This window comes from Vanellus vanellus, assembly GCF_965231255.1.
Source record: "Vanellus vanellus genome assembly, chromosome: 3".
Classification (NCBI taxonomy): domain Eukaryota; kingdom Metazoa; phylum Chordata; class Aves; order Charadriiformes; family Charadriidae; genus Vanellus; species Vanellus vanellus.
The window spans coordinates 2004786-2024832 of NC_138907.1; the positions used below are offsets into that span (position 1 = coordinate 2004786).

The window sequence follows — 20047 nt, forward strand, 5'->3', positions numbered from 1 at the left end:
CAATCGCACGCGGTACTGGGTATTTTGCTGCATTGCACGGTAATGCACGGAGGAGATGCGTGACCCATCCTGACTCCCCGGGGTATTTCCTCTGCACCCCCCTACACCGCGGGCCAGACCCTAAACTTCACGCCAGCCTAGCGGTGCCTTCGGCTCAGGCACCCAAACTGCCTGCAGGCAACCAGTCATTAAATGTAGGCTGTCCAAAAATCCCAAGAAAAAGATTTCTTTTGCCCTAAAGGTTAGTTGATATTATTATTTTTTCGTATTGCCATAGAGTCATAGGATGGTTCAGGTTGGAAAGGACCTTGAAGATCATCGAGTTCCAACCCCCCTGCCATGGGTAGGGATACCTCCCACTAGACCAGATCATTATTGTTATTGGTATTATTATTATATTGTTACTGCTGTTGTTGTTGATGTTGTTGTTGTTGTTATTATTATTATTATTATTATTATTATTATTATTATTATTATTATTATTATTATTATTATTATTATTATTATTATTATCTTGGAGCCAAACGCCTTCAATATGGACCTAAACTCGAATTCTTTTGCACTTTGTCAGGGAGGTTTGTTGGAGCTCAGCCGCGGCACAGGCTGCTTCCCCTCCTCAGCTGTAGGCTTTCATTTATAGCAGGGAAGAAGAGAACGAAGCTTCGCTGAACTACGTGCACGTGTAGGGATGCAGATCACGGGTCGCCGTTCTGGGCTGTAATTGCTGCGTGAAGCGTATGTGGTTCGCTTAAGACCAACACCTCTGAAAAAAAAAAACCAAAAAAAATCAAGGAAAATTACCTGACGAGGGTGTTTTCGCCCCTGTCTTCTCCACCGTTCATCCCGGCCATGCTTCTTGGGGAAAACGGGTGGAGGCGAAGCCCTACGCGTTTGCTCTGGCCCCGTCCCAGCCCCACCTGCAAAAGGGTTGCGCGGGACGGCGTGACGCGAGGACCGGCTGACGCTATTTCAGCACATCCTCTTCACCTCCTCTCGCTTCTCCCGCCGCTTCCCGCCATGGCGGTTGCAGGACCTGCCTGAGCCCCCGGCGCGAGCCTCCGGGAGCGAGATGACCCAAGGAAAGAAGCAGCGTGCCCCGGCTGGGCGAAGCCTGTCCCCAGCCCCAGGCGAGGGGTCCACGGGGGACAGGGACGGGGCCAACAGCCAGCCGGGACGCGGCGGCCCCGGTTTGGCGAGGGAGAGAGCCCTGGCACCGCTTGGGCAGCGGCGGAGGTGGTGGCTTACGCCAAGGCACCTTATCTCATGGCAGAGAAACCGGCGGCAGAGCCGAGCCGGCAGCGGATTCCTGCCAGAGGCATTATATTCCCTTTGAAAAAGAAAAAAAAAAATAGACAGAAGAATTCAATTGCCAAATATATTGTTCCGGTAACTGTAAGAGAAATGACTCTGGGTCTTGCCAGGTTACAAAGCTCCTGTTAAGTAGCTCCTGCCGTGTGGTGTGTCAGTTAATGCCTATTGTTATTGCGGAGCACCCGTGCTCCCGTCCAGGATCGCCCCGCTTTGAAGTAGGTGAGGCGGGCTCCGCTCTTTCCTCTTCCCTTTTTTTCTTTCTTCCTTTTTCTTTTTTTTTTTTTTTTTAAAATTGATTTTTTTTCCCCCCAAAGCCCCACGTCTGTGATTTAGGCTGGAAGCAGAGCCTTCAAAAACGGCGGGGTAAATTTGGCAGGTGTCGACAGACACGCACCCCCCCCCTCCCCCCCCATCCCTAAAATTCACGCTGCACAGGCACAAGGGGGAGACGAGTAGTGTTGGCTCCGGTTTGGGATGCTCCGGGGTTTGACTGTTGGGTTTACGTCGTATTTTGGATGACCCAGACACGGGTGCCTGTGCTACCGTGAGATGTCAACGCGATGGACGTAGGAGGGTCAGAGAGCTGCCAAGTTTCAGAGCCGGGGTGTCGCCAGGGCGGGCAGTCTCCAGCGGGGCCGTGGGGATGCTCTCCCCACCCTTCTCCAGGTGAGGAGGTCTTCCGAGCCAGGCACGGGGTTTCTAGTCACTGCCCTGTGGTGGACCTCCCCTCCAAGCGGTTGCCCGACTGTCCCTTGAGCCCACGTACCCCTCCTGCACCCAGGGCATCCCTCGGGAAGGAGCTGGGGCAGACCCGGTCCGTGCTCCGCAGCCGAGCCAGTGGACTTTCTCTCTGATGCTCCTTCTCCCAGCTCACGGATTTGCTCCAATTTAAACGGCCAGGATTTAAAATGCCACCTGAGTTAAAAGGACCTGATTAAAACCGTAGCCTCATCATATTTCTTAAACATGCAGTTGCATTGCTGTATTTACATTAGTGTCAACTTTAATTTAAATTCCGCATAACTATATTTGCTCCCCTAAATTCATTCGCCGGGAACACAGCGCAAATTACTCGGCACTAACTGCACTTTCTCTTTGTCTACGGCGGAATGGTTTGGAAATTAGCACCGTGAGTGAGCGGTGGGAAGTGTCATTCCGCCTCTTTAACGTCTCATTAATTAACCCGTCTGGGCCGGGAGCAGATCGATGCCCCGGGGGTGGGCGAGATGCCACTCTGGCAGGGGCAGAGGCGCTGCCGGGCTGCGAGCCGCTGGGATTACTCCGCTTCGGATGCTTGTAGAGCGGCTCCAACTGATGCCCCGGCCTTAATCCTCACCCTTTTGGCTGGTGGGCCGGGCTGGGGTCGGGCAGGTTTGTCCCATTTTAGGGGGCCGCTCCCCAGCTGTCAGGTACCAGGCTCAAGCTGTTGGGGAAACGGCAAAAAAAAAATGAACAGCAGAGTCAGTTTTTCTTTAGCGCCGTGCCTCCAGAATGGGAATCAAACTGGACTCGATGGTCCTTACGGCTCCCTTCCACCTCGAGATATTCTATGAAACCCGAATACAACTAAATAAGACAGAATACCCCAACCACGAGGGGTGCTATGATACCTCTCGGGCATCAAAATACTGCCGCTGTGAAGTCACAAAAACTCTTTTTTTTTTTTTTTTTTTGCGGGATCGCATGGCCAGACACCTCTGACCGCTATTATTTGCTTGCGATGGATTCGCCCCGTGGGGGCCGGGGGCTCGCCGGGGCGCTGCAGCATCCCTGGCAGCAGGGCACAGCCAGGTGCTCCGGGGCTTCGGGGACACGTGGGGGCTCAGCTCTTCAGGCAGTGCGGAGACAATAGGAGCCCCTCCTGCTTTTCAGCCTGTCCTCCTGACCACCCACCAGGGAGGAAGAAGGGAAAAGGGGAAAAAAAAACCAACAACCCAAAAAACCCCCAACCAACCAACAAAAAAAACAACAACAACAAAAAAAGCCGGGTCGGTTTGTCAGATTTTTGTAAGAGAAGCGGTGTTTAAAGGCGGTGTTTCCTGCAGGTGTGCTCCGTGACTACAAACGCTGAATGGTGAGCTCAGCCGGGCAGGCATTTTCTTTAGTCCTCAGCGTTTTGCCTTTTCACCTCGTAAAACCCTTTCAAGCTAAATAAACCTTATTACAACAGAACCGGGCGGTGCAGCCCGGCTCCCAAAACCAACAGCCCCGGGTAGGACAAAGAGTAAAAATAGCAAAGCATCCCCATCGGCATCGGCGCTGAGCTCAGACGGTGAGACCAGCCCGCGCCGTACCGTCCCGACCTTGCTCCGTATTTATTTTTAATCACAGCGTTTGCCCGCCCGATGAGCAATGACATCGTTAAAGCGAAGCAAGGGGTGGCCTGGGCGGATTAGTGATCTTCAGGGACGCCGGGTGGGAAGGGGAACGGAGGCGCTGCCCGAAGGCAGCAGGACCTGCCCCTGTGAGGGTATCTCCATCAAGACTCGCCATCGCTTACGCCCGGGCACCAAGAGGCAGATCCCGCCGCCGCCCCGCAAGGACGAGGCCTGCTTGGGCAAGGAAAACCCTCGAGGCCGGTTGTGCCTTCGCGGAGCTGTGAAACGTGGCCTTTCGCAGCTCTGCATCTCCAGCCCACCGTGGCAACGTCCTTTATCTCTTGGAGCGCGGCGCGCGGAGCTGGGACGGCCCGGCGGCGAGGGGCACACGCCTGCCAGGGGGCATTGCCGGTGCCGCGGTTTCTTTCCCGGTCAGGCAGCCCGGCGCGGCTCGGTGGGAAAAGGGAGACCCGAGCAGGGGACAAGGGAAGGCGGTGACAACGGCGGGTGCCCGAAAAGGCTTTCCTAGCCATCCCCCAAGGAGGAGAAGCAAGGGATGAATCGCCCCGAGGGCTGGCGGGTGGCCCCGGGGGCGAATACAGCATCCGAGACACCAGGGAGGGTTTTTTTTGTTTTTTTTTTTTTTGGGGGGGGGGGTGGAATACAGTAAAGGCAAGCCGAGATTTGGGTGGATAAGTAGAAGGCCTGACTTAGCCGCGACGCCGCAGCTGTGCTCTTATCTGGCCGGAGGAAGAGGCTGAACAACAAAAGGGGCTAAGAAGCCGGGTTGATGCATGGGAAAGCCATTGGCCGAGCATTGTGGCTGCCCTTCTGCTGAGCAAATAGTTCAAACTGTTCATTCCCATCTCCTATTCTCTCCCTGGTACATTGTTTGTGTCCTTGCATTTCATTCTGCGAGGAAGATTGCTCTCTGGGCCTATAAGCAAACAGTCCAGAAAAGAGCCAACTATCCTCTCCTTTTCCCTGGAGAACTAGCATTTTTATTTCAGCTCCAAGCTGTCAAAGAGCTGGAGAGTTTATGTCAGTATCCTGAATTAATTGCTTTAAGCTGGAGCAGCCTATACCCGCCACCAAATGTCCAGAAGATGTTTATTAATAATGTTTCCTCTAGGTTTTTTGGTGGGGTTGGGTTGGTTTTGTGGGTTTTTTTTTTTTGTTTGTTTTTTCTTTTTTTTTGTTCCAAGCTGTGCTCTCACATACAGTGCCCTCTATTCACCGCCGAGGCGGCGCGCCTGATGCCGGGCGAGGGTGGCGAAATGAAAGCCGCTTATAGGGAATTAATAAAAGCTCCTGAGGTATTGTCGGCCCCGGCGCTCAACATGTCGGCGCGGCGGGCACGGCCGGCGGCTCGGAAATCTCCCGTTAGGACTTTTCGGGCGACGGGAAGGAGAGGAGGAAGATGAATCGCTGGAGGGATCGAGAAGGAGCAAGCCCTTGTTTAAACACAAATATCTTTGGTAATTAACAAAAGTGGCAAGGAAATTACCGATGGAAAAAAAACACATGAAAGGTAAATGGTTTTGTGTTTAAACATGATATATTTTAAAGCGTTCCCCAGCGTGAAAGTCCCTGTTTAAGGGAATGAAGTAATAAACCAATTTATATACCAATAGAAAGTCGAGATCCTGAGTGCCTTTGTGTAAATTTTCCACTTGACTTTTCATTATCTACCTGAACAAAATCAATCTATATGTATGGGATCAACATGCAATATGAGAGATAAAAGACGAAATAAATGTGCTTTGCATATCCCGCAGATAAAAGCCACCGGGCTCCAGGCGCTGCCTCCTTTCCAGGCAGACGCATTTTAGAAAATAAATCATTTTGCCAAGGAAAAGAGAGCGAAGCAGAGTGCTGCTTCTTAAGTGTTTACTCCCTCGCTTGAAATATTGATCCTGTCAAATGAACAGTGGTTAATAAGTAACTTGGGGAAAATATGCCGCCTCTCTCTTTGCTCCCTGCTGTGGCACGGACCCGTCTCTCGTCCCTCTCCAGCTCCCGGGCAGCAGAGCCCCGCAGCGTCCTCGCTGCAGGTTGGACATCTGGGCAGAGCCCGGACGTGCTTGCGGGGCCCTTGGCGGGGCGGAGTGGATGAAAAGGAAGGCGACAGAGGCGGCAGAGCGGGGACAGACCCCTGCACCCCGCGGGAAGCCCTGAAACCCCAGGGTATTTCAGCATCTCAAGACCTTACACATCCCAAACCCTGCTGCATCCCCGAACCTGCCGCATCCCAAAACCTGCTGCATCCCCAAACCTGCCACACCCCAAAACCTGCCACATCCCAAACCCTGCTGCATCCCCAAACCTGCCGCATCCCAAAACCTGCCGCATCCCAAAACCTGCCGCATCCCTAACCCTGCTGCATCCCCAAACCTGCCGCATCCCCAAACCTGCTGCATCCCCAAACCTGCCGCATCCCCAAACCTGCCGCATCCCAAAACCTGCCACATCCCTAACCCTGCTGCATCCCCAAACCTGCCGCATCCCCAAACCTGCCGCATCCCAAAACCTGCCTCATCCCTAACCCTGCTGCATCCCCAAACCTGCCGCATCCCCAAACCTGCTGCATCCCAAATCTCAGCACGTCCCAGCCCCCTTTTTCATGGCCCGCGGCCTCGCCTGCAAACAGAGAGAGCATCCCATCCCTTTGGCCACTTGCACACCGAGATGGCTTGCCCTTGCCTTGCCCCAGCAGGAGCCATTCCTGACCCAAAATATCCCCGGTTTCATCTGAGGGAAGAGCGTTGCTGTCGGGTGGGGGATCGGCTCTACTGAATCGGGCGACATGTTCAAAGCAGCGTGACATTTCTGCGCGGGAGCAGGGGACGCGGTGCAGCACCAAGAAGATGCTCCCAATTTTTTTTAAAAAAAAAAAAAAAAACAGCATCCACCGGTACAGATTTTGCTCAAGCAGCCTCGGCATCCCCAGTGACACCAGCAGTTGGCGTGTTGGCAGCAACTAAAATACCTGTCCCTGTAATGTTATAACCCGGAGCCTCAAGAGCCCGGAGCAAGTGCCCCTGTCCTGTCGCCGCCGTTTGTGCGACTTCTCCTTCCACTCGCCCCTTCTCCTCCCCTCTCTCTCTCCCAGGACCCGGCTGGCGCTCGGCTTTTTGCTATGACAAAGCCCGTCTGGTTCCGTGGATCCCAATGTCTTGGAGAGCTCGGTAGTAGCATCCTCTCTTTTTTTTTTCTTTATGGTCAGGAAAAGAGGCAGGAACTCCTCATGTGTGGTTGGTTTTGGTTTTGTTTTTTTTTTTTCCTTTTAGTAACAGGATATAGAAAAGGTTAAGAGGCACTTCAGCAAACGCAACCCCCTCCTGGGCACAGGGGGTTCTTATTTCTGCGGAAACCCCGGCCCCGTTTCTGCAGCGGCGGAGCCTGTCACCCCGCTTGATGTATTCCTCCTCCTCGCGTCCTCGTGCCAGGGGAAAGCACTACACAGCCCCGCTCCAGCCCGCAGGCGGGGAAGCACCTGCCTCCCACTGATTTTATTTCTTTCGGGGTCTCTACGTGTCTCCTGGCTCTGGCAGCCATGCTGCGGGGTTGGACATGGGCATTTCTCCAGGTCAGGCATTGGATTTTTTTCCCGTTCCCTATGCAAAAGGCCCTTCCCAGTCTTTTTCCTTCTTCTCCCCCTAAAAATCCAGAAGGGAGGGAAGAGATGTGGAGGGGGGGGAGGTGGGAAAGGAGACAAAACAAAGAGAAAAGCAGGGCTGAGCCGGTGACTTTCCAAACCAAGGAATTTGTCAGGATGCTCCCGAGGAACACGCTCTGCCGTTGGCTCAACATCTGCAGCTATTTTATTAGTTTGCTAATGATGTCTCAGATTGGACCCAGGGGTGGCAGAAAGTCCTGGCAACCTCTTTTGAAACGAGCCTCCTGCCCTGCTGCCCCCTCCCCACACCCCCCACACCCCCCCCTCCCCCGGGGCCATTGGGTTTGTCCCCTGCAGCGCCCAACGCCACCAGCTCAGGAGCGATGCACAGCCCGGTGCAGGGCAGTAAGGCAGCTATGCCACCGCAAGCCTCTGGCAAAGAGAAAATGGGTTGGTGCATCCACACACCCACCCCTTCCCGCGGGACACTGGGGGCAGAAATATTCACAATGAGTTATTTGGTGTGGAGGAAGCGGGGGGAGCTCCGAGGTGGGGCACGGTAGGAAAGCTTTGGCGTAGGAAAGAGTTTAATCGTCACTTTTGGGGGGTATTTTTGGCTGCCGGAGCTTATTCTCCTCTCCAAAGCCCTTCCTGAGCTTGCTTTTAGCACGGTACCGACATGCATCCCTCAAAAAGCTCCACAAATTAATTCGCTCCTCAACTTTCTCGAGGTCCTGTTACAATTTTGTCTTTGCTTCCTTGAAGACTAGAAGGATCCATCCTGGCAAAACACCTTCTTAAGCTTCCTCCAGGCCAGGATAACGTTCCTCCCCATTCCCCCCCCCCTCCGTCAGGAATTACTGGAGCGTGACACAGGTATCACGCACAAGTACAGACACAAAGAGGCAATCGGAGATGGGAATCTGTGGCTTTAATAGGAGATGCGCACACGGCAGCAGCACACTCAGTGAAGCCCAGAAGTTTGCCCCAGCTACCCCTGACACCGATCCCTTGTGCCATTGCTGAAATAAATAAAGGAGAGTGAAGGGGAGCGTAGGTGCAGGCAGCCAGCGAAGCACCACGCCGCCACTTTGCTGCACGCAGAAGGCTGTCGGTGACAAGCAAAGCATTTCAAGGGCTGCAAAATCCTTCAATATCGATGCCTGCGGTAGCCGGGTGGAAAGTAAAATCAGCGTATTTACACTCCTCCGTGTTGTTGGCGCTTGGCAGCTGTTTTCCAGCTGTGGAAGGATGAGGTTTATTCTTTTTTACTGCTTGTGCGAGTCAAAAACCTGTAGAAAGCCACTCCTTCCCCAGCCAGGGGTGAGCACTCTGCTCTGGCCTTACGTGGATGGGGCTGGCAGTGACAGCCGATTTGGGCAGGTGGAGATCTCCCAAAAGCAAGGATTCAGCTGCAGAAATCCGTGCTGCAAGCGGTATGTCGAGGGCTTTCCTGTCCCCGTGGTTTATCAAAAAAAAAAAAACCAACACAAAAACATCCCGACCCCTGGAAGAACCTGCCATGGGGATCCTTGCCCAGTGCCCATCCCTGTGGCAGCGGGGCTGCCCACAGCCTCAACCCGGCGGCTGTGTGCCTTTCCCCTGCCCTGCCTGATGGAATAGTCCCTCTCCCTTGGAAAGGGGCTCTGCGGCCAGGGAGAACTAGAGAGGGTGGAGTGGGAGTGAGGAGGGCTGTGAGGAGAGGTGAGCTGTTAGCATCGGTGAGGGGAAAGGGAAAAAAAGGACAGAAAGAGAAAAAAGGTAAAGAAGGAGGGGGGAAGGGGAAGAAACTAAAAAAAAAAAAAAAAAGAAAGGGAAAAAGAAAGAAAGGGGAAAAAGATAAAGAAAGGGGGAAGGGAGAAGAAAATTAAAAAATGAAAGAATGGGGAAAAAAGAAAGAAAGGAGAAAAGGAAAGAAAGGGGATGAAAGGGTAAAAAGCAAAGAGAGGGGAAGAAATGGAAAAAAATGGGGAAAAGGGAAAGAAACAAAGAATGGGGGGAGAGGGGAAAGTAAGGAAAAGAAATGGGAAAAAAGGAAACAAATTAAACGAAAAGGAATGAAAAGGAAAGGAAAGGGGAAAAAAGAGAAAGGGGAAAATGGAAAACAAATGGAAAAAAGATGAAAGAAAGGGAAAGAAAGAGAAAGAAATGGAAATGACAGGAAAGCAAGGAAAATAAAGGGGGGGGGGGGGGGGGGAACGGAAAAGAAAGGGAAAGAGAAGAGTCCATGGCCAAATTAAAGGCGGAAGGGCCGTCCCCTGCCCTGGCCATTTGCGCACTAGCCGGGCGGGAGCAGCCGCGCTGAGCCGTGCGCTGTGCCCGCGGCTGCGGCAGCCCCTCTGCGGGACGCTGCCCCGCACACCGGCGCACACGCGTGTGCAAACGAAAAACCCCACTTCGGGCGGGGTGGGGTGGGAGCAGGCGCCCCCTCCCCGGCTCCACACCAGCATCCCCCCCCCACCACCACCCCCGAGGAGGAGCCGCCTCCGCCTCATTTGCGTTTTTTAAAAACTTTTTTCCTTTTTCTTTTCTTTTTTTTTTTTTTCTTTTTTTTACATGCAATTTCACGCCCGGCTGCACCTGCAAACATAACGGCCCGGCGGAGCCGCCGCCCGCCGCCGCCCCCGGCACCCCCCCCGCCGTCGCCGTGCCTCCCCGAGCCGTTGCCCCGTCGGCAGCCGAGCCCCGGCGCCCTCCCGCCGGCTTCCCAGCCCGTTTGGGGCCCTTTTCGTTAGCCGTGCCCGGTGCCAGAGCCCGACGGCCGCGGGGGGGGGGAACACACCTGGCCCTGCGGGCAGTAGCGTCCCTCCCTCCATCCCTCCATCCATCCATTTACCCATACATCCCTTCCTCCGTCCATCTATCCATCCATCCTTGCAGCCATCCCTCCATCGATCCCTGCAGCCATCCCTCCATCCATCCATCCACCCACCCATTTATCCATCCATCCCTTCCTCCGTCCATCTATCCATCCATCCATCCATCCTTACAGCCATCCCTACATCGATCCCTGCAGCCATCCATCCATTTATCCATCCACCCATTTATCCATCCTTCCTCCGTCCATCTATCCATCCATCCATCCATCCTTACAGCCATCCGTCCATCGATCCCTGCAGCCATCCCTCCATCCATCCATTTATCCATCCACCCATTTATCCATCCATCCCTTCCTCCGTCCACCTATTCATCCACCCATCCATCCTTACAGCCATCCCTCCATCGATCCCTGCATCCATCCCTCCATCCATCCCTCCATCCATCTCTCCATCCGTTCACCCACCCAAAACAACGTCCCGGGTTCGGTGCAGCTTTTCCCGTCCTCACGGCCCCGGTTGCCCCCCTCCCCGGCTCTGCCCGGGCATCCCCCCCGCCCTGCCACGGCCTCCCCGGTGCCCTTGGCCGCTCCGGTGCACGGCAGGATGGCGGGTCAAGCCCCTCCGACCGCCCCCCCCACCCCCCCAAAAAAAAAAACCTCCCTCCGTTGTTTAGAGCCGAGCCCCGAGTTTATAGGGATGCTCCGCAGACCCTGGAGTCTTTGGGGACAGCCCGACTCCCCGGCACACAAGTGCTCCTTAAAGAATATTTGGGGAAAAAAACCCTGATTGCGGTGCCCGGCCGGGGCTGCGAGCGGGTTTGTTGGCTGTTGTGGCGGTTTTTTTCTTTCTTTTTTTTTTTTGTTTTGTTTTGTTTTGGGGTTTGTTTTGTTTTGTTTTGTTTTGTTTTCAATAAAAATAACTACCTACCAAATTCACCTCGCTCCCCTCGGCTCCGTCGGGAAAGGATAAATATTTCGCTCGCCGCCGTGGGAGCCCGAGCCTGAAAAACGACCGCAGCGAGAGAGCGAAAAAATAAACGCAAACTCCTTCTCCTCCCGAAACCCGCCGGCCCCAAAGCCCCGTTTTTAGCTCCATTGGCGACGAAGCTGTCCCGTAAATAACGAGCCGGCAGACTCTGCATCATCCTTTAATATTTACCCTTTTGAAGGTTAGGCAGGGGAGAGGTAACAAACTTTGAACGATTTTTTTTTTTTTTTTTTTCCCCCTCCTCCCCTTTTCCATCCTCTTCCCTACCTGGTTTTATGTGGTTTCTGGATTAATCTAGTGCGGAGCAGAAGCGGACTTTACCCGGCCGAAACATAGGATTAGGACTATTTCTAGAAGAAAGAGGATAGTGTGAACTGCCTTTAGCCTGCAATAGTCTAAAGCAGAATTACAGCTTGTAAAATAGGTCTCCATCAGTTTCCCAGGAGACGAGTTAAGCCCTACTTGGGTGTTCCAGCTCTTTTTAGAACCAGCAATAATTAGACTCATCTCACCCCCGAGTTGTCCGGTGTTGGTTGTTTGGTTTGGTTTTTTCTTTTTTTTTTTTTTTTTCTTTTTAAGATCATCAATAAACGCACTTTTGCCACAATCCTGCCGGCGGGCGCGGGCAGGGCGGGCAGGGCCGGTGCTGCCCGCACCGCCGTTATCCCGGGGCGGAGGCAGGGTCGGGGGGCGGTGGGGCGCGGGCAGCGAGCCCTCCTCTGCCCAACCTGGGCTTCCCCATCCGACTGCTGCCTGTGCCATCTTCTTTGTGCTTTTGATGTCTTTTGAACCATCGCTGCATGTCATTAGGGGCCCGAACAATTAAAAGGAGTGCCTTACAACACACACATCCCACCCCCCGGCCCCGTGAACGGGAAATCAAGGGGGGGGGGGGGGGGGGGGAACAATATAAATAATTTTGATTTTTGATAATTTTGATTTTGGGGCTCAGGCCGGCGCTTCCCCTCTGCCCGCAACCTCCCTGCCCGATCCGGCGCAGCCCTTACGGACTCGGCCGGCACCGTCGGATGCCACTCGGTCCCGTCCCCCCCGAAAATTTGGGGGGGAATTAACGGCTGAAATGCAGCCCAGCGCTCTGCCCCGCTATTAGCAGGGGGAACGCAAGTGCTGAGGAAGCTGGGGATGCTGGGCTGCAGGAATAGGGAGAAAAATAGTCAGGGGTTGCGGGCAGAAAGGCAGTGGACCCCCCCTCCCCGCCCCCCGCAGGGACCGGTGCACCGGCAGCGGGGGACACGGTCTCCCTCGGACCGGGGACAGAGGGGGACCCCCCGGGGGAGGGATGCTCCAGGATGCGGCGGACCCTTTCCACTCGCGTCCCCCTCCCCGCGCGGGCGACAGGCGTTTAATGAGAAGTAATTGGCGAGCGCGCAGAGCTGCATTACGAGCGGGCCGGGCTGTTATGAATTATTGAGAGCCCATTAAGCCGCCGCGCTCCTTCCCCTCTTGCCGGGGAGATGTAACCTGTCACAGCAGCGCGGGGCCGGGGACACGCACACGCACCCACGCACATTCCCGCTCCTGCCCTCGCCTTCCCGGGCTCGGACACCGCCGCCGGAGAGAGGACACGGCCCCGGGGGCCACGTCCCCTCCCCAGGCCCTACAGCCCCCGCGGGAAGCATCCCGGGGACCGCCGTCCCGGTCCTTCCCAGCGTAAGCGATGCCACTCGTGTCCGTGTCCGTGCCCGGTGCGGGCGTGCAGAGCCAGCCGGCCTCGGGAAGGGCCGCCGTCCCCGCCGAAACTCCCGTTATCCCTCTGTATCGAGGAGATTTTTCTTTTTTCCCCTCTTTTTTTTTTTTTTTTTCTGCCCACCCGAGCGCAGGCAGCCGGGCCGGGTCCGGTCCTGCCCGCCGGCACCGGCAGCGGCGCTTTCCCGGTGTCACGGACACGGGGAGAAATGCCCTTCCGCGGGGAGGACACGGCGTGATCGCTCCCAGCGCGGAACAAAAGAGTGCCACGGAGCCGGCTGGAACAACGAAGGGGGGGGGAAATAAAAAAAAAAAAAAATAACAGACAAAAATAAAAATAATAAAAAGTTTAAAAAAAAAAAAAAAAAAGCGTCCGGCTTGGAGGAGCGGGAGGAGGGCGGGAGGCTGGTCCCGCACGTCCCCGTCCCTCTCCTACCGAGCCACAACGACTCACCCCCTCAGCGAGGGGTTTTGGGGCTGAAACGGGCAGGAACGGCGCTCCGAGCCGGCCCGGCCCCGGCCGCACCCCCCCCCCCCCGCACCCCCAAATAACACCCCTTTCTCCCCTTCCCCTGCTCGCTACCGCACTTTTCCCCTACTCAAACGGCTCCTGGGCTGGGAGAGGGGCGGCGGGGTGAGGACCCCCCAAAACCCGGGGGCGAGGCGGCGGGGAGCATCCATCCCACCGTCTGTCCCGTGTGTGTCCGTCCCCCCCCCCCCCGCCCGCGTCCCCCGGCCCCCGCCGCCTCGCCGGCTCCCCTCGCCCCGCTCTCCCCGCCGGCTCTAGGGCGAGCCGGGGAGGAGGAGGAGGAGGAGGAGGAGGAGGAGGAGGGAGGGATGGATGGAAGAGACGCTGAAGGTGGGAGTTAAAATCGCAGGAGAAGCAGGAGAAGGAGCGGCGGGTGTCACCTACCTGCGCCCCGGCCCGCCGCGCCCCGGCTCTGCGAGAGCTGGAAGCATCCCTGCATTTATTGGAGCTGAAACTCTCCTACTGTTGACGTTAGCACAAAGCAAAGATTTCGCTGCCCGCTAGTTTAAAAATGAATATTTTACCAAGATATCGATCAGCTTTATAAAATTCAGTTAAGCACAATGGCTCAAAAGGAGAAGGGGGTGGGGGGGTGGGGTGGGGTGTGTGTGTGGGGGGGGAAGGACGCAATATAATATCTGTGTAAATTTGCTGAAGTATGACGTGGTGTTGAAAGTTTACCCTCCTGGAATTTGGATCTAGATTTCCCCCCCCCCTTTTTTTTTTTTTTTTTTTTTTTTTTGTTTACTGACTTTGTTTATTCACAGATCACGGTTGCTTAAACCGGCAGGAGCAGAATGCACTTGCAGGAAGACCGGGGGCGGGCGAGTTGTGTGGGGAGGGGGGCGAGAGAAAAAATGCCAGGGGTTGCAAAGATCCCCCCCCGGTCTAGCAGGGGGAATTTTTTTTTCCTTTTTACCCCCCTCTCTCCCTCAAGTCCCCATCCTTACATTTCAGCGTGAACCAGGCCAGAGGAAGGGGGGAAAAAAAAAAAAAAAAAAAAACCAAAACCAAAAAAAAGAAGGGGGGGGGAGGGAGGGGAGTGGAGAAAGACCTGTTTCTGGAGCGGGCATCCGAACGGCACCTTGCCGTGCCGGGGCCGGGGTTGGAGCGGCGGGAGCAGCGGGAGCAGCGGGCGGGGGCGCGGCGGGAACCCGCCGCCCTCTCCCCAAACCGGCGGCACCCCCGCGCCCGTGCTCCTTCCCCGCGGGAGCCTTTTATGTGCTAATGAAACACATTGCATGCCTTGGTTCACAACGTGTGTGTCCTTGCCGTATAGAGACGGACAGATTTCTGGCTGGATCCCTGTTTTGTTTTTGGGAGGGTTTCCCCCCCCCCTCCCTTCTTCCCCCCCCGCCTCCTCGCCCCTTCTCCCCTTTTCTCTTCCCGCGGACAATGCGGAATTTTAAGAAGGATTTGAATGTTATTTCGGAAAGCAACATCTATGAGTGCCGTAAACGCGTGGGAAAAACAACAAGTGGTTGGGAAGAGGGACAGGGTATTTACGGGGGGGGGAGGAATAAATGAAAATAAGCCCGGTCGGGGCTGCCCGGGGGTGCCGGTGGGGCGGCCGGAGGGTCCCACTGATGGATCGTGAGGCTCGGAGCGGCCGGGAGGTGTTTAAAGGCAAAATAATAAGCCCTCCGTCTTTTTGGCCCTCGGTTCCTCCCGCCGCGGAGGTAGCGGGGTGTCCTGTCGCCCCCACCCCCCCGTCCCCGTCCCCGTCCCCGGACCCGCCACGGGAAGGGCAGCGATGCGCTGCCCCAATTTCCCCCCCGCAATTAACACCGCCCGGCGATTGCGGGGCGAGGTGTGCCGCGGCGAGGCCGGCCGTGCCGTTCCGTCCGGGGTCCCGCTCCCGAGCCCCGGGCTTTGCGGGGGGCACACCGGCTCCCCGACCCCCCTCTCCGCCCCTCTCCGCCCTCCCGGGCTGGCTCCGAGGGGAACCGGCGGGGAGCTGCGGGCCGCGCCGTCGGGGCGGCAGGGCGGGGGGTGGCGGGGGCGAGCGGCGAGCGGCGGGGGCGACGGGCGGGCGAGTGCCGGCGGAACAGAGATGCAGGGGAAAAAAACCGCCAATAACACTTTAATATAGTTCTGTGAAAATCTGGCCAGTCGCTACCAGAATACACATTTATCAGCCATAAATAAAGCATACAGAAACGATAAATTAATCAGATCCAAGTAGTTTACTCTCCCGGTAACATCAAGCGTTTGTTTCAATTACAACGATCTATCCTGACTTTTTTTTTTTATTTTTAATTTTTTTTTCGTAGGTTTTTTTTTTTTCTCTTTTTTTTTTTTCAACCCCCTCCCCTCTTTCCCCCCTTTTTACAACGTTACAAGACTTTTGGCCCTCGGATTCAAAACTAGCATGGGTTTCACACTGAAGGAGGGTTTCATTTTGTTTGTGGTTTGTTTTTTTTTCCTCGTCACTTCCACACAAAAAAATAGATATATTTATACCTCCTTGCGACGACGACAACGGAAAAAAAAAAAAAAAGCCCAAGAGAACCCCCCCGCCCCTTCCCCTCACCCCCAACCCGTCCCTCCCCACCAAAACAAACCACCCCACAAGGCAAACCAAGGGAATCGCAGCCCCCCCCCGGGCACGGGTGGCTTTGGGCCGGGGAGGGGGGGGATGACCAACACGCCTTCCCTTGGCGCAGGCCGAGATGCTTGCGAGACACACGGCTGCTGTTTCCCGAACGGATGCAAACATCTGGAGCCAACGGAAAAAAAAAAAAAAATAGATATATATATATGTATATGTACCGTGCTCGACAGCGTTCATAGTCCATCGCTCTGCTAGGGGGCTGCCCAGGGGTACGGGGGGGCTTCCCCCCCTCGCCAGGGGAGGTTCTCCCCTCACCCCTTTTAGGAAGAGTTCATGATGGGCCGGGAATACACACCTTGGTAGTAAGAAGTCTCTCCGGCTAAAGGGGAGGACTCTAAGCCGTTTTTGTTCGTTACGGGCCCCATGGCCAGGCTGCCGGGCATGGGCGAGGCGTAGCCCGAGTAGTGCATCACCTGCTCGTAGGCCTTCAGGTCCATTTTGTGGTGGTGGTGGTGGTGGTGGTGAGGGTGGTGGTGCTGCTGCTCGGAGGAGGACATCAGGTTGTTGATGGAGAAGGGGTGGTTGAAGGCGTAGTGGTGCTCGGGCTTGAGGTGGGCGTCGTGGGGCAGGCCGGCGTGCGGGGGGGCCAGGAGGTGCTGGGCCGGTGAGGCCGCCGGCTCCCCGGGGCTCAGCCCTGGCGTGCCCTTCAGGTCGGCCAGGGCACGCTTGTGGTCCTGGCAAGGCGAGGCGCTGGCCGGGGACTCGGTGCCGGCTGAGCCCTCGGAGCCCCCCGAGGAGCTGCCTTCCCCCAGGGGCTGGCTGGGAGGCTGCCCGGGCCCCTTCTTGCCCCCGCCGCCTGCCCCGCCGCCCGCCCCACCGCTGTCCTTGGCGGCCAGCTGCTTCTCGCACTTGAAGCGCTTCTGGCGGCGCAGGTAGCAGCCGTTCTCAAACATGTTGCCCGAATCGGGGTGCAGCGTCCAGAAGGAGCCTTTGCCGGGCTTGTCTGGGGAGCGGGGCACCTTGAGGAAGCAGTCGTTAAAGGAGAGCGAGTGGCGGATGCTGTTCTGCCAGCGCTGCTGGTTCTGGCGGTAGAAAGGGAAGAGGTCCATGATCCACTGGTAGATCTCGCTCAGTGTCAGCATCTTGTTGGGCGACTGCTGGATGGCCATGGTGATGAGGGAGATGTAGGAATAGGGCGGCTTGGCGTGTGTGTAGCTCCGCCGGTAGGTCTTTGGGTCCCGCGAGCGGTTGAGGTTAGATTGCCCGTAGATGGGGCTCATGGAGTTCATGTTGGTGTAGGGGGCCAGGGCATTCATGGAGCCTGCTTGGCCCCCCATGGGGCTCATGCTGGGGCTCAGGTGGGCGCCCATCCCCGCCACACCGGCCGAGCCCATGCCGGGCATGGCCCCCGCACCCGGGGACATGCCGGTGAGTGAGGGGCTCATGCCCGTGTTGGCGTAGGACATGTTCATGGAGGTGGCAGCCGTCATGTTGGCCGTGGTGCTCATGGCCGACATGGTCATGTACGTATTCATGCTGTTCATGCCCAGCCCCGCGTTCATGTTGCTCACCGAGGAATAGCTCTGCAGGGGCAAGCGAGAGAGAGGAAGGAGATTGGGGGGGGGGGGACGGGGAGGAGGCAGGTGGAGAACCCCGTCGGGGACAAGAGAAGCCCGGGGAGCGGGGGGCGGCGGGGGGACACCCCCCGCCCAGCCCGGACCGCCGCCGGCGAGAGCCTCCGCAGCCCTGAGGCTCCGTGTCCCGCGGGGTGGGAAGGGTTAAATCCCGGGGCGGGGGGGGGGTGGTGGTGGTGTTTTTCTCGTTAATGAAAAACAAATATATTTTTTATTATTATTATTTACCTAAAAAAAAAAAAAAAAGAGAGAGAGAGACCGGGGTGGCAGCAGGATCGGCGGATCCGTCGTGGAAAGGTGAGTTGGAGGAAGGAGAAGGGACATCCCTGCCCGGAGCGAGAAAAATACCGGGGGGGGGGGGGAGGGGGGGAAGGGGGGAAGGGGGGGTTTGGAAGGAAAAAAATAGCGACCCGCCGCCCGGCAGCACCCCGCTGCCCCGAGCCCCCCGGGACCCCCCCACCCGCGCTGCCTCCGCGCCCCTGCCCGCGCCCTGCCCGCAGCAGGCAGGCGGCGAGGAGCCCCGCGTCACTATTTTAATGCCAAAGTTAATTTTGTCCCGGGGCTGGCAGGGCGGGGGGACCCCGGCCGGGGCCGGGGCGGGCCGGGGCGGGGGGCGGCGGAGCCCCGGTTCCCCTCCTTACCTCGGGTTCCCCGTAGTAGTTGCTCCAGTCCGTGTGCTCATGGCCTTCCATTTTCACCGCTCCCAGCATACTGGAAGTGGAGTGCATGGCAGTTTAAAATTTAACAGCCACAACAAACGACGACAGAGAGCAACCCAAAAAAAAAAAAAAAAAAAAAAAAAAAAGTCCCCCAGCCCTCCCTCCCCTCCGTCGGAGCCTCTGGAGGAGGAGGAAGAGGAGGGAGGGAGGAAGGGGGGGGGGATGGAATCGAGCGGCGCTGGGGCTGGGGTTTTTTTTTCGCTGCTGCTCCTTGGGTGGGTTTTCGCAGTGCTTCGCGGCGAAGAGTCGCCCGGAGGCGATGGAGGAGCCGGAGGAGGAGGAGGGAGGAGGGAGGAAGAAGAGGAGGAGGAGGAAGAGGAGGACAAGTGCTGCAGTGACGTGGGTGCCCGAGTGATATAGCACGGAGCGGCCGGGCGAGCCTCCAATCCCCAGGTCCTCGGCTGCCCATTTGAATAATCAGCTCACACCTAGGCGGGAGAGGCTCCTCCGCGGCCCCCCGCGCACCTATCCGCACCCCACCGCCGAGCACGGGGGGCCCGGCAGCATCCCGGGGCGCTGGGACGACCCCCCCCCCCACCGTAACCGGCTTCCCCCCGACTTTGCAGGGGGATCCTGTGGGAGCCGATTTCCATCACACACACAATCCCCCCCTCCCCCTCCCCCCCCCGCGCGGGAAGCCCCGCAGGGAGCCGACTCCCCCCTTCCCCGGCACCCCCGACGGGAGCTGCTCCCCACTCCCCGCAGCCCCGACGGGAGGCTGCTCCCAGCCCAGCCCAGCCCCACGCACCTTTTCTCCCCGCGGCTGCTCGGCGGAGCCCCCGGCCCCGGGGCTCAGGCCGCCGCCCGTCCGCCCGTTCCGCGGCTCTGCCCCATCGGCGGGCCCGGCGGCCGCCGCTCTGGCTCTTCCCCGGGCTCCGGCTCAGGTACCTACAACAAATTCGTAACTAAAACAAACAGGGAGGGCAAGGAAGGAGCGGGGAGCGGCGCGGGAGAAGCGCCGTCGGGGGCCCGGGGGGCTCCCCCGGGGCCGGGCCGGGCGGTGGGGGGGTCCCGGTGGGCGCCGTCGGGGCAGCGCCGCCGCTCCCGCTGCCGAAACGCCCCTGCAGCCTCGGAAGGAGGGGGGGGGGGGGGGGAGAAGAAGGAAGAAAGGACGGACGGACGACAAAAATTACCCGGCTCTAAAACCCACCCGGCTCCGCCGCCCGCCCCATCGGCGCTGCGGGCACGTCGGCTCCCGGCGGGGTCCGGCCGGCGGAGCGGGAAGGAGCGCGGCTTCTTCCGCGGCAGGAGGGAGCGGAGGGCTTCCCTCCACCTCCACACACACCCCCACCCCCCCACCCCCCCCCCGGCGCCGGGCCATGCCTCCCCCCTCGGCGGCATCCCCGCCTGTCCGTGCCCCCCCCCCCCCCCGCCCCGGTGCACGGCCCCGGCCGCCTCCGCCGCTCCCGGTGAGTTTTTTTTTGGTTTTTTTGTTTTTTTTTTCCCGTTTCATACATCCCCACCTATATCTACCCACCTTCAAGAATTAAAAAAAAAAAAAAAAAAAAAAAAGAAAAAAAACCCCACACAACCCAGAAACCGCCGGGTTTATTTATTTATTTACTTATTTACTTATTTATTTATCGCTCCCGAGGGGAAGCGGGGGGGGGAACCCATCGATCGGCGAAGGCTGGCGATAATTTTTAAATATTACCACGAACCCAGCAGAGAGCAGGATTTCACCTCCCCGCGGGGCTCCCGCTCTGGGAGGAACCCTAAACCTCCCGCAGGACTCTGCCCCGGGCTCCAGCGCCCTACGGAGTCACCGCCAAACGACAGCAACCCCTACTCCTTCAGGAGGGCACGCGCCTATCGCGACAGCCGCGGCGACAGCCGCAGCGCGCCTCCCT

General features: G+C 57.4%; 1 protein-coding gene across 1 annotated transcript; it reads right to left on the reverse strand.

Moving 5' to 3' along the window:
- Positions 1 to 16164: 16164 nt before the first annotated feature.
- FOXA2 (forkhead box A2) lies at positions 16165 to 18206 on the reverse strand (the record flags this gene model as incomplete). The annotated part of the gene is made up of 2 exons (XM_082480319.1): positions 16165 to 17427; positions 18120 to 18206. 2 exons carry the CDS (start codon positions 18204 to 18206, stop codon positions 16165 to 16167), a joined length of 1350 nt encoding a protein of 449 aa, XP_082336445.1.
- Between the last annotated feature and the right edge of the window lie 1841 nt (positions 18207 to 20047).